The sequence below is a fragment of the Hypanus sabinus genome, chromosome 12, assembly GCF_030144855.1.
Source record: "Hypanus sabinus isolate sHypSab1 chromosome 12, sHypSab1.hap1, whole genome shotgun sequence".
Classification (NCBI taxonomy): domain Eukaryota; kingdom Metazoa; phylum Chordata; class Chondrichthyes; order Myliobatiformes; family Dasyatidae; genus Hypanus; species Hypanus sabinus.
The window spans coordinates 84,702,292-84,716,976 of record NC_082717.1 but is presented as its reverse complement, the minus strand read 5'-3'; the positions used below and the strand labels follow the sequence as shown (position 1 = coordinate 84,716,976).

The 14,685-nt window shown below is 43.3% G+C and overlaps 1 protein-coding gene across 1 annotated transcript in view; it reads left to right on the top strand.

The window, feature by feature from the left end:
* Positions 1 to 14,685, top strand: part of ccdc170 (coiled-coil domain containing 170) — a 97,679-nt gene that overhangs the window by 36,589 nt on the left and 46,405 nt on the right. The window contains exons 7-8 of the mRNA XM_059986336.1: positions 2,177 to 2,362; positions 6,686 to 7,003. Coding sequence (XP_059842319.1) covers positions 2,177 to 2,362; positions 6,686 to 7,003 — 504 coding nt within the window. The remainder of the gene's footprint in view (positions 1 to 2,176; positions 2,363 to 6,685; positions 7,004 to 14,685) is intronic.

Here is a 14,685-nt window from a genome sequence, read left to right as displayed (position 1 = left end):
TTGTAGTTTCCTATTACGGTCATCATGTTTGCTAGGTAACACAGTTAAACCACACTGATTGCCTCCAAGTGGTCTAAAACAGTGGTATCTAAAACTCAAAGTTCCAAGCTTGGGAAACCACTGATCCCTGGGTCCTCCTGCAAATGTTACTCAGATTACTCAAATACTTTATGTCAAAATGTACTCAGTTTTCAGGATCTGGGCATCACTGGTAAGGCCATTCTTCATTTTCCATGAAGTGAGTATTTCCCCAAGGCCACTTCAGAGCCAGTCATATTGGTGCATCTGAGGTCGCATATAAGCAGCTGGGCCAAGGATGGTTACTGCCTTGTAAACCATTTATAAACCAGAAGAAATTTATGGCAGTCTTGTGCTTGTCATTATAAATGACTACTTCTACAGAACTGAAGTTAAATTTGACAAGCTGCCATGATGGGTTTTGAACTCAGTTGTGTGGATTGTTAGTCTAGGTCTTCACCTCATGGCATTGAACCAGTTGTATAAGTTTGTCTACAACTGATTCAATGCTAAACTTCCTCCTCCTTCTCCTTGGGAATTGTTCTAAGGGCCTAGTAGTTGCTACTGAAATATCTTAGTTTAATTAGGAGCTAAGGGAGCTTAGGTATCTGATGGAGATGGTGCCTCTCAGCTGCCCGGTTATAGGATTAAGTATCAGACTGACTAATGTTATGCAACAAACACAGAATGTTGGCATCATAGGGAATGCACCAATCAATAGGTTGAAACGTTCCTGATAGTGGCAATTCTTTAATGTCTCAGAGAACCTGGGATTCTGGTCCCCTACTTAGGGATATGCTTGTGATAGAAGGAGCACAACAAAACCTCTCCAGATTGACTCCTGGTATGGCGGATGTGTCCTTTAAAGAGAGATTTGGCAGACTAGGGCTATACTTTCTGGAGTCTTTAAGAATGAGAGGCAATGCCATTAAACATTTTTTAAAAGGTTGGCAGAATAGATCATAGATTAACGCAACAATAATGTTTTCCTTGTCTGGGTTGTTTAGTACCAGGGCTGCAGTCTAAAAGTAGGCCCATCGGGACTAAGAGAAACAGATAGCATGAGGTATTCATTGCTTCTGTTTCTTATGTTCTCATAATTAATTGTAATGCCGAGTTTCGATTTGGAACAACGAGAATTTCATTTCCTCCTGCTGATGCTGCTCGCTCTGCTGAGTTCTTCCAGCGGACTACATGGACTCTGCTGGATTCAATATAGGTCTATTCCCACCTTTGCCTTATTACATCTCACTTTAGAAACATAACAGGCATCCTGAGTTTCTGCATCAAAGGGGCAGCTTTTCAGTGAAAGTGTCTTCAAATATGCTGCTCAGTGGACCAAATCCCACCAGCAGAACGAAGCTGGTGGAGTATTTCTTGTCATTCTTTTTCTCACCCCAGAGGGAAAGAAGGAACTTTAACCCTAAGGAAAGACTTCCCTTGTGATCATTGGTCTGACTTTCTGCAATTCTCTCCCTAAAATTCCACACATTTTTCCTATCACTTGTCATCTTGTCTCCTTCCGGATTGCTATTCCGATCCCCCTTCCCTCCAACCCCTAGCCTTTCTCTCTTGCCAGTGACCACTGCAAACAGCCTCAGGCAGAGACCTCCTGTGGGCCCTCCTGCCTGGCAGCAAGCCCGGAAGAAGAGTACAGAAAAACAGAAACAAAGGCCTGCAGTTAAATTCAGCAGGACTCCCACAGCGTTGGATATCTGTGTTTCTCCCCCAGCAACCCCACTCCCATGTCTCCCATCAATACCTTGCTGTGCAGATAAGGGGGCAGGGGGGAATTATCTAGTCAGGGAGGGAGGGTCAGAGGTTTCATTCCAGATGCATAGCGTTACCACATGTTGCGCTGTGAGAGAATCATGAACCGAATTGCACAGCTGTATGTTGTGGACTCCCCCACCACCTGACCTTGCAAGAGAATTCATCAGACTCAAGGGACTACAGTTAATGACATGTCCAGACTGCAGCTATATTTTAGGTGATTTATAAAACCAAAAAAAAATCTAAAATGTGCACACTGTATATTTTCCAAAATGTTTCTTCCACATTTCTTCAATCTGAGCATCTTGCTTTCTTAAAATTGTTGGCGGTTTCAGTTGGTGTCAGCAAATTTCAGAATTACAGAATTAGCTGTGTGTTTTGTCAGATCGGAGAGCTGTACCAGGAAAACTCCAGAAAAAGTTCCCAGATTCTGAGCTTGGAGGAAAATATTCGTGCCCATGACATGGAGTCAAAAGCCAGCCGGGAAACTATCATGAGACTCGTGTCTGAGTTGGGGAGGGAGCAGAAAGCAGTTGCCTCTTATGTGCAAGAACTGGAGACCCTTCGTAAGGTAGGCCGAAGTTTATCTTGATTCTAATTAATTAAATGAAATAATGAACGTTGGAAAATGAAACATAAAATGGCATGAGAGGGAGGAACTTTCTGATCTTAGTTGTCTCAAAGGTGGATATGGAAAGAATGGTGTTTAGATTCCATTAATTCTTTCAGTTAGGATGGACCTTAATCACAGATTTGTGAATTCCTTTTCTGAAAAGAAAAGCCACATTACCAGAAGCCTGTCCTCCTTCCTCCTCCCACACCGACTTTCTGCAGCCATATGGTTTAATCTAGAATAGCTCTGTTCAGTAATTCAGGTCATTTTTCTTTCCATCCCATGCTTTGTTCAGTCTCAGAGCAGCCCTCACTGTGCTGAGGGCAAGATTTCTCTCAGTAAGTGTCCAATCTGATCATGGTGTAACAGACAGATGAGTTTTCAAACAACATTAGTCCATTGTTCCAGGACTCTCAGTCCAGATGCAGGGTGTTGACCCTAGGATGTTGACTGTCCATTTCCTGACCCGCTGAGTTCCTCCCCCACTCGATTTTTATTGCTCTGGATTCCAGCATCTGTACTCCCTAGTTGTCTCCATTAACCCATTTGTTTTCTGCATAACAATGTAGCAAACACGAAAAATAAAGGAAAAAGGGCCTTTCAACATCAGATTTCTGCCCTCTCCCCAACACCTTGATGCCCATTTCTGTCTAGAAATCTATCTATCTTCTTAAATATATTCTGTGATTTTGATCACTGCACAGGTTTACCATCCTCTGAGTGAAGTTACATCTCCATTCAAAATGTCTTACTCTGTATCCTGATGCTGTTTGCAGGTTTGAGAATCCCCTCTCAGGATAGACGTATTCCCTTCATCAATTTTGCTAGCTTCGATGAAATCCCCTCTCTTTCTTCTAAACTGATGTTTGTATTGGCTCAGTCAACCCTGTCTCTCCTATAACGGACCATCCATTCCAGGAATTAGTGTGCTGAAGTGCTGTTGTGCTCCATTGATGATAGGCATAGCCTTTCTGAGGTAAGAAGCCAGAACGTGTGCTTTCTCCAAATCCCTGTGAAATTGTAGCGACCAAGGCTGGCAGGTCATTGGCCTTCCCAGCCACCTGCATATTTACTTTCAGTCTGCTTTCACAGCTATATCCAAATCCCTTTCTACGTCAACATTTCTCCTTCCTGCACTATTTAAATGATACCTGGTGGTCACCCAGTTCAATTCCTCTTCCCATTCCCATTCTCACGTGTCGGACCATAGCCCGCTCTACTCTCACAACAAGTCCACTCTCAGCTTGGAGGAGCAACACCTCATATGCCATCTATGTAGCATCCAATCTGATGGTAATGAACATTGATTTCTCTAATGTCTGCTAACTTCTTACCCCTCCTCCTTCTCTCTTTTTTTCCATTTGCTGTTCAGGTTGCCTCTCACCCATTCTCTTCTCCTCACTTGCCCATCACCTCCCTCTGATGCTCTTCCCCCTTCCCTTTCTTCCATTATCCATTGTCCTGTTCTATCAAATTCCTTTCTCTTCAGCCTTTCCAAGTTTCTTACTTCATCCTTTTTCCCTCACCTTTCCCTTCACCTGCTTTCATCTGGTGTACTCTTCTCGCCTTCCTATTCTGGCTTTCCCCCCCTTCCTTTCCAGTCCTGATGAAGTGGCGTGGCCTGAAGCGTTGACTGTTTATTCCCTTCCACAGATGCTGCCTGACCTGCTGAGCTCCTCCACTGCTTGGTGTGTTTGCTTAATATTTTCCCTGTTGGGTTATTTTCTCTGGAATGATGGAGGCTGAGGAGAGATCTGATAGAGATTTACAGGATTATGAGAGGCATAGATAGAGTGGACAGGGAGTATCTGTTCCTCAGGGTTGAAATGTCTGATACCAGAGGTCATGCATTGAAGGTGAGAAGTGGTGAGTTCTGTGTTGAATTGCACCTGCCGTGTATTTTCCCACTTACATAACTTGCATAAATTGCCTTGAAGCCTCTCTGTGTCTTCCTCATGACCCTAATCAACGTCATCTGCAAACATAGATGTTCATCCAAATCATTGACATGATAGTTGGGTCCCAGGTACTGATTCCTGCTGCACCCCACCTGCCAGCCTGAGAAAGTCGCATTTATTCCTGGAGCAAAATCCAATCCGCTGGAGGAACCTAGTGGGTTAGGTACCATCTGTGGAGGGAAATGGACAGTTGATGGTTTATGTTAAGACCATATATTCCTCCTTTGTATTTCCTGCCTATCCATGTATGCCAGCACATTTTAAATTCCAGTCTGTCTGCTGTATAATCATAGTGCAATACAGCATGGAAGCAGATGCTTCAGCCCAACTCTCAATCAGCTCACCGTCCTCTTATGTACTACTTTATCAAAGACCTTCTGAAAATTCAGATAATCCATGTTCTCCAATTTTCCGTCAGCTATCCTATCAGCTACAACTTCACAAGATCCCAGTAGTTTTGTCAAATGTGATTTGTCTAATCCCATTAATATTTTCTGAGTGGCCTATACTGTATCCTTTATAACAGAGACTAGCATTTTCCCTATTATTGATTTATGCTAAATTGTCTCTAGACCCTTCTTTTCTTTCTCCCTTCTGTTTTTAAATGGTGGATTATTTTTTCCATCACTCATTCTACAGGAGCTGTTCCAAAAATTATAGAATTTGGAAGATGACAAGTAACGTATCCACTGTTTCCATGGGCATCATGTCATATAAAACAGTGATTAGAAACCTGATTCTGACTGTGTTACTGCCTTTTGTACTTCGGCATGCACATTATCTGGATCTGTGAATTTAACTACTTTCACTCCCATTAATTTCTCCAGCACTGTTTTTTTAAACGGATACTAATTTCCTCTAATTCAGATGATATGAAGATTGATGGAGGGGCAGGTAGTATTGAGGAAACAGCTTGGCTGCAGAAGGTCCTAGACAGATTAGGAGAATGGGCAAGAAAGTGGCAAATGAAGTACAACGTTGGAAAATGCATGGTCATGCTCTTTGGTAGAAGAAATAAATGTGCGGACTATTATCTAAATGGGGAGAAATTCCAAAAATCTGAGATGCCAGGCGACTTGGGAATCCTTATGCAGAACACTCTAAAGGTTAGCTTGCAGGTTGAATCTGTGGTGAGGAAGGCAAATGCAGTGTTAGCTTTCATTTCAACAGATCTATATTACAAGAACAGGGATGTGATGCTGAGACTTTCTAAGGCACCGGTGAGGCCTCACCTTGAGTATTGTGAACAGTTCTGGGCTCCTCATCTAAGGAAAGATGTGCTGGAATTGGAGAAGGTTCAGAGGAGGTTCACAAGAATGATTCTGGGAATAAAAGGGGTATCATATAGCTCTGGATCTGTACTCATTGGAATTTAGAAGATAAGGGTGGATCTCATTGAATCCTTTCAAGTGTTGAAAGGCCTAGACAGCATAGATGTCGAAAAGATGTTTCCCTTGTTGGGGGAATCTAGGACAAGGGGGCACAGCCTCAGGGTAGAGATGTGATGAAATTTCTTTAGCCAGAGGGTGGTGAATTTGTGGAAGTTATTACCACAGGCATCTGTGGAGGCCAGGTCAATGAGTGTATTTAAGGCAGGGGTTGATAGGTTCTTGATAGTTACAGGGAGAAGGCCAGGGAATGGGACTGAGGAGGGAAAAAAAGGATCAGCCATGATTGAATGGTGGAGCAGACTCAATGGGCCAAATGGCCTAATTCTTCTCCTATGTCTTATGGTCTTATAGTTTAATTCCTCCTTTAAACTCCTGGTTTTCCAACATTTCTGTAAAGTTATTTATGTGCACTTTCCAATATAAAACTTTTTGTAATCCAAGAAATAGTCATGTCTTCCTTTGTGGCTTTGCATTTGTTTTCTGAATGTGAACCACTGTCTATTTACCATCATACTATCAATGAAATTCCTGAATCTGTTATAGTCAACTCAGTTCTCACCCCTTCAGAATTTCTTCCATTTCATTGAGCATTTCTATTATATCACAGTGTGGCAAATAGGATGGTTAGCAAAGATATCCCACCTCAACCATTCACTTCCTCAGACTGTGCCCATATCCACATCAACTTTGACACTTAACTACACCAAGCTATTTCTTATACATTGCAGCCACTGACATACCAATCAGCACATCTCTGGGTCATGTGAAGAAACCAAAATGGTCACAGGGAGAAAATGTATACTTTACACAATGGCACTGGAGGTTGGGATTGAACCATGAGGCATCAGCACTACCATACCATCCTAGTGTGCTAGAGGCCACTTCTTATTGCATTGTATATACTAGTTTTTGTTTTGTTTTTAATCTCTCAGGAGTTAGACAACACCAGGGATGATAGACTGCATGCTGAAAGAGGGAACAGGATCTTGCAGGGCAGGCTGGATGAAACCCAGCGAACTTGTGAATCTTTGAAGTTGGAGCTGGGAAGGTGGGAGCAACGTTCCAAGGAGCTGGATGGAAGTTTGCTGACCAGCGTGTCCGATGCCAAAGCAGTTAAAGGTCATTTGGAGGCATTCAAGCATCAGCTGGCCTCGGTGCTCAGCAGAACAAATATAGTGGTCCAGCCCACTGAGGAAGCTATCCGGGAAAGAATCTGTGAAATTTGCAACAGTGAGGAAGATAAGAGGAAGGTAAGTAGCTTCTGTACATTGCGGACAATTATGCAAGTGTTGACAAATGTGAAAGGAAGCTGTTTTGTGATAAAAGGTTGAAACTGTGTGTCTGGGTGTTTGATTGTGGCAACCTAGAGCTGTAAATCCGTGCATCAGGGTCTGGAAACTGGACTCCTGATTCGCCTCTTTCACTGTGTTACTCCTGGTCAGCCTCCACCTTCAGTGGGTCTGTGTTCATTCAAAGCCATAAGGAGCTCACATCACATCTTGTTGATCCCATCGTCCTCTTCTCATTTGGTTCCAAATACATCAGTGTCTCAAATGTAGAATTATTGTCTAATTTGGAAGCAAAGAATGCTGGACATATCGGCAGGCTTGCTACTGTGGGTGGAGAGGGACAGAGAATTAATGTTTTCAGTCAATGATCTTTTATCAGAATGGGAAAAATTGGGAAATAGAATATTTTATACTTCACAGGGAAGGGGAGAGATCCAGGGAAAATGTCTGGGTGGAGACTGAGTGGTAGAAGTGATGGTGGTGTTGGCTGAGCGATGGTGGAGAAGACTTGTTGGTCACAGCTGATCTGTCTGAAGGAAACATAATTAGCAGAAAGCAAATGAAAACAGCAGCTAAAATACTGAAAATGACACTTGTGGAACTAATGAAGCAAAATCGCAAACGTTGGAAATCAGAAATACAAACAGAAAATTCTGGAAGTACACAACAAATTGGGCAGCTTCTATGGAGAGAAAAATAAAGTTAATATTTCAAGTCTTTGACCTTTCCTCAGTAGTGGTTAGTCAAAAGGCTGGTTATCAGAAATTATTGAATTTATTATTAAGTCTGAGGGCTGTAATGTGGTAAGTGGGAAGATGAAGTTCTGTTCTTTGGATTTACATTGACTTTGGTTATGTAACCCTCTCACCGTGCTTGTAACAATCTTGGTCCATTAGCTGACGCTCGCTAACAGCCACGTGATTTAGCATTGCATGGGTAACGGTGAGAAGGCCACCTCCAATAAGCAACACACACCTAGTTCAGTATGATTCGGGTTCAACCAATCAGGGAAGTTAGAATGCTCCAAGGAAGGAATGAAAATCGTGGTGAATGCTATGTAAATGCTGCCCCATGCAAAGTTATCATTCACCAGGAAGTTACAGATAGTACACCAGCATAAAATTAAAGTGAAAGTATATTTACAGATATTTCAACTTTAATAAACAGTTGAGGGAAAAAAAGAAAAGGGCCCATCATGGTTAAACCAGTCTAAATGTGCACATAAACATTGGAGCTTGTTTCTGGAGTAGTTAGGGTATTGCTTTACTCATGCGCTGAACCTGCGTTCTGCGTAAAAGACATTAGCCATAGTTCAAACTTTCCTCGAGGACCATTTTGAATGAACTGGCTAACTCAGGAGTATTGGCCCTTCCTCCTTGGAACCATTTGTCTACACAAAGCACTTCTTACAACAGGATCTCTCCTTCTGACAGCATTCTGCAGGCATCTTCCCTTGCAGCTCCTTCTCTTCCAACACTTCCCGAAGACCAGCAACCACACTATAGTCCTTCAGAGATCTGATCCCATCCCGCTCTCTCTAATGTTCTACGGCATCCACTCCCCCAATTTGGCTGACACAACATTCCTAGGCTGAGCAAATGCTCCTTATCTCAGCTGAAGACAAAACACTAGTGTATGAAGCTTAACTAACAGAACACACTGCCATTGCGGAAAACTGCTAAAGTAAAATTCCTCCCAGCACAGCACTAGAAATACAATTTTAACCAGGGCATTACAGTTATAACAGTGTGGGAGGTCACAGACAGAGAGGTGAGAGCGGGAATGGGAATGAGAATTAAAGTAACTGGAAGTTCAGAGTCGTCAGCATAAGATAATGGACAAGCGAAGGTTTTCAGCCCAGCTTGACTTTTCAGGCAGAAAAAATTCCTGTTGCAGCATCTAAATATTTCTTCTAATGTTCCACAGGTAAAGCAAGAGGGTGAAGGGGCTGACCAACCTATTGTGTTACTGTGTTCCAGAGATAATCATTGCACACCTCAGCTGTGACAGATAAAGCAAGGACACAAAGCACAGACATAGGTGTGGGGATTCATGTGAAATGCTATGAAGGCATATATGGTACAGTGCCGATATACAAAAAAAACAAATCTGCTTCCACTGTGTGAATAAATTTTGATATTACTCCTCTAATTACCTTGTACTGGCGTCAGTCTTTGCTGGTACAAAAGTGAGAGGAGAACATCCTTTTAGCTAAATGTTGCTATGTCCTTGTAAATAGTGTTTAGCGTCATGGTTAGCACATTGCTTTGTGGTACCAGCGACCCGGGTTCAATTCGTGCCACTGTCGGTGAGGAGTTTGTACCTACTCCCTGTGACCACGTGTCTTTCCTCCGGGTGCTCTGGTTTCCTCCCACAGTCTAAAGACCTACCGGTTGGTAGGTTAATGGGTCATCGTAAATTGTCCTGTGATTAGGCTGGGATTAAATCAGGGGTTGCTGGGCGGCCCAGCTTGAAGATCTGCGCTGTATCTCAATAACTAAAGCATTTTTTTTTACACTCTACTAGCTCTACATCAGGTTATCCTACCAGAAAAATGAAAGATCGCTGATCTTATGGTGTATGAAACTTCTGAAACCACTGGTGATCTTTTCTCCCCAGGGAGAGCTCAATGCAGACGAACAAGGCTGTGACAGATTCGGCGATGCCCTAAAATGCCAAAAGGTGTTTTCTTCTTGTCACTGCCAGTTATGCCACCTGAAATCTAGCATCAGCTGAAGGTTGTAGTGATGTAAATCTAGCATCACACAGAGAGTGGTGGGTGCGTGGAATGCACAGCCGGTGGCAGTGGTGGAAGTGGATACAACGGGGTCTTTTAAGAGCCTCTTAGATAGGTACCTGGAGCTTAGAAAAATAGAGGGCTATGCGCTAGGGAAATTCTAGGCAGCTTCTAGAGTAGCTTAACTGGTTGGCGAAGGGCCTGTAATGTGCTGTAGATTTCTATGTTCGATGTTTGTCTAGGTGTTCTCCTGGGTCAGTGTCTTTTGGAAAGACAGTGAAGTAGACCCTCGGGAGATTCCTGGGATGCAATGGGAGAAGATTGCTAAAGCTAAGCCTGTGTTCAATGAGAAATGGGAATAAATAGGGAGGGAAAGACCAGTAGCTGGCCCATTTCTGGCAAAAATACTTGAAGGACAGCCAGAGCAGGTTATCTAATGCCTCAAGTTAAACTGCCGTCTGTGGTGTTGAGGCAGCTGATTGTTCTTGTGGTTTATCGTACAGCATGTGGCGCTGTCTCAATGTCATCCATGAAGTGGCTCCTTCAGTTTACTTGGGCTTTGATTTGGTGCTGTGACCTGACAGGAGCACCATTATTTTGACAGTTGTACTGGGTTAACTGTGTTAGCTAATGGAGCCAGTCTTCATTCACTTGAATTCAGGGAATCCACGTGTGACTGGGTGCAGCACAGGGGCCTGGGAGACAATGCCAATGCTGTCAGCAGGTTTGGAGAATTTTGCAGAGGCACCATTGATTACTCTCACAAATGGGGGCGGGGGTGTGAAGACTGGATGATGTGTTTCATTCTCGCCAGGGTTCTTTCTTCAAGCTATGGCCTGGCATGTTTTATATCCACTCGAGAGACCATATAACCATATAACAATTTACAGCACAGAAACAGGCCATCTCAGCCCTTCTAGTCCGTGCCAACACTTACTCTCACCTAGTCCCACTGGCCTGCACTCAGCCCATAACCCTCCATTCCTTTCCTGTCCATATATCTATCCAATTTTACTTTAAATGACAATACCGAACCTGCCTCTTCTATTGGAAGCTCATTCCACACTGTTACCACTCTCTGAGTAAAGAAATTCCCCCTCGTGTTACCCTTAAACTTTTGTCCCCTAACTCTCAAATCATGTCATCTTGTTTGAATCTCCCCTACTCTCCATGGAAAAAGCCTATCCACGTCAACTCGATCTATCCCCCTCATTATTTTAAATACCTCTGTCAAGTCCCCCCTCAACCTTCTACGCTCCAAAGAATAAAGACCTAACTTGTTCAGCCTTTCCCTGTAACTTAGGTGCTGAAACCCAGGTAACATTCTTGTAAATCTTCTCTGTACTCCCTCTATTTTGTTGACATCTTTCCTATAATTCGGTGACCAGAACTGAACACAATACTCCAAATTCGGCCTTACCAATGCCTTGTACAATTTTAACATTAGATCCCAACTCCTATACTCAATGATGGTGTTTCTGGAGGGCAACATTCTCAATGTCTCACTGAAAAGTCAACCGGGATTCTGTGCTTAAGCCCAGCACTGGGGATTTAGGCTATATCATTTAAAGCAGGCAGAGGACCTGCCTAAGGCACCAGGCAGCATTGGAAAAGGTACCCACCTGTTAACCATAGCCATTGTTAACTGGTACCTTTCTCAATGCTACCTGGTGCCAGTCACGGCTCTCAGACAGATCCTCTGCCTGCTTTAAAATGATACAGTCTAAATCCCCAGTGCTCAGGTTAAGCACAGAATCCAGGCTGACTTTTCAGTGAGATATTGAGAATATCCATCCAATTCCTAAATGGACATTGAACCCTTGGACACTACCTCACTTTTTTTTAATACACAGTATTTCTCTTTTTTGCATGTAGTTTAAATCTATTCCATATACATATACTGTAGTTGATTTATTTATTTATTGTTATTATTTTTATTTTATTTATTATTTTTTTCTTCTATATTATATATCACATTGAACTGCTGCTGCTAAGTTAACAAATTTCATGTCACATGCTGGTGATAATAAACCTGATTCTGATTCTGATTCTGTTTTCTTTTGGTAGAGCATAAAATATACTGTTCTAGACCTTTTGACATATTGATTTTAAGTTTGAGATTCTTTTGAAAAATAGTTTTGATGCAATCATCAGTGTTTTGTCATGTAAATTGCAAATGGAATAAGGTAAAGAGTTTCCCCAGGGGATCTACTCTAATCCAATACATGGATGACCTCCTGTTGAACTCCCCAAGCAAGGAAACTTGTGAGCAGGACTCCTTCTACCTTTTCCATAAACTAGCTGAGGAAGGATCAAAGCAGGAACTACAGTTGGTACAACCAGAAGTTCTTCTTTGGTTGTCCATCGGAATCCGATAACGACATCCACTCCTTTAACGGTGAGATCTCTTGTACAGTCCTATCCTGGACCACAAGCTCTATTGCAGGTGGGGCATGTATATGTGGTAGTGGTGGTAGTGATGGCAACCATGGCTGAATTTCTCCTGGCTCTCTTCTGCTGTCTTCTGGTTCTTCTTTCCATCTCCAGAATATGAACCCCATCTCTACACAGCTGTCGCCAAGTGTTACGGTCAGCAGCAACATCCTCCAGGTCCTCAGGTCTGATCTTGCACTTCCTTAAAGCATTCCTCATCTGATCCTTATAGTGCTTCTTTGGCCCCCCAGCTGGGCGACGACCATGATGTAGCTGGCCGTATAACACTCTGCAGGGTAGCTGACATGGGGGCATCCTTATCACGTGCCCCAGCCACTGCAGCTGACATTGGGTGATCATGGCCTCAATACTTCTGCAGTTGGTCTTTACAAGTATTTCAGTGTGAGTCACCCGCTCACTCCAGGTAATTCCCAGGATGCGCTGAAGGCAGCTCATGTGGAAGCACTCCAAGGACTTGATGTGACGGCTGTAGGTTACCCAAGCTTCACAGCCATAAAGGAGGGTGGTGACACAGACCGCTTGGTATACAGTGACTGCTTGGTTAACATCAGGAGACTCCACACACCACCAAACTCCATAGAGAGTGGGTCCTGGAGCTGCAGTATGCAGACGACTGTGCTCTTGTGGCCCACACTCCGGAGGATCTTCAGACTGTCCTTGCTGTGGCAGTGAGAGCGTACAGCAGGATGGGGCTGACTGTCAATACCACCAAGACGGAAGTGTTTTGCCAATGTCCCACCCACCCTACTGGCCTTCACTGTTGGTGATGAAAAGCTGTCAGTAGTGCCATCTTTCAAATATCAGGGGAGTATTCTCTCTGAGGACAGCGGCATTGACAACGACATCCAGAGCCGCATTAAACAGGCATCAGCTGTCTTTGGGAGACTTCAGTGTAGAGTCTTTCAGAACAGAAACCAGAAGTTACTTATCTGGGACATACCTTATCCCAAGATACAAGGTCATTGGTGAAGCAGTAGTCTGAACCCCACAGCCTGTGACTCATCGGGAAATGAAGCATTTCCTGGGGATTTTAGATTATGCAGCTATTGTTAGGCCCCTCCAGAATATATCTCTGCCCAGCCAACTACTTCTATCACACTGGACCCTGAAAGCTTAGGAGGCATTTTGAACGTATAAAAAAGCAATGATATCCACCCCAGCTTTGGGCCTCGCAGACTATAGTAAGGAGCTTCACCTTTTTGTTCACCATAAGAATGGTTTCGCTCAGGTCGTTTTGACTCAGGACCACGGGGAAGACAAAGGTCAATTGTTTATTTCAGTGGACCGAATTGCCAGAGGTCTGCTGGGTTGTCTTCTGGCAGCGGCAGCCACTTGCCTTGCTGTTCAGCATTCGCAGTCTCTGACTCTGAATCAGCTTACTCGTATCCATGCCCTGCATTCATGGAAACGTTACTGATTCGCTGTGTCGTGCAACACCTTACCCCCTGCTGGGGCAAACTAAGTACAAAATCAAGTTATTAGCAAACCCAAATTACTTACCGTGCAGCTCTTAATCCATTCACTCTTCTCTCTATGGAGGAAACCAGTGATCTACACTGCTGTGAAACTGTCAAACAAGATGTAATAAAACCCTGTGTGGACCTTACTGATACTCCTGTTAATGCCAATTTAATGTTTTTTGTTGATAGTTTAGCTTTACGCAACGATATGGGAAAACCGTGCACAGGATATGAATTTGTTTCCCCCACCCATATTGTGGAGGCAGTGGCATTTCCCGTGTTGTACTGAGATTTACAAGGGTGTTGCCTGGATTTGGGAGCATGCCTTATGAGAATAGGTTGAGTGAACTCGGCCTTTTCTCCTTGGAGTGACAGAGGGTGAGAGATGACCTGATAGAGGTGTATAAGCTGATGAGAGGCATTGATTGTGTGGATAGTCAGAGGCTTTTTTCCAGGGCTGAAATGGCTAACATGAGGGGGCACAGTTTAAAGGTGCTGGGGAGTAGGTACAGAGGAAATGTCGGGGTAAGTTTTTTTACGCAGAGAGTAGTGGGTGCGATGGGGTGAAGGGGGTGGAAGCAGAATCAATAGGGTCTTTTAGGAAACTCTTAGATAGGTACAAGGAGCTTAGACAAATAGAGGGCTATTTGGTACGGTAATTCTAGACAGTTTATAGAGTAGCTTACATGGTTGGCACAACATTGTGGGTTGAAGGGCCTGTAATGTGCGGTAGATTTCTATGTTTCTAATATCCAGTAAGTGTAGTTACGAATCACTGTTTTTCCCCAATCATACATTGTGGGTTCAGTATCCTGATATTGACAGAGGAAGGTATCTTTTTATGATAGGTTTAAGCTAATGCCTTCACCACTGTATATAAAAAGATACTTGGCCTCTGCATGGAAGATCTCCCCAGTGTCTAGTTTATATTTTATTACTATCAAAATTAGAAATAGAAAATCTTGCTATCATTTTTTTGTGGAACTCATTGT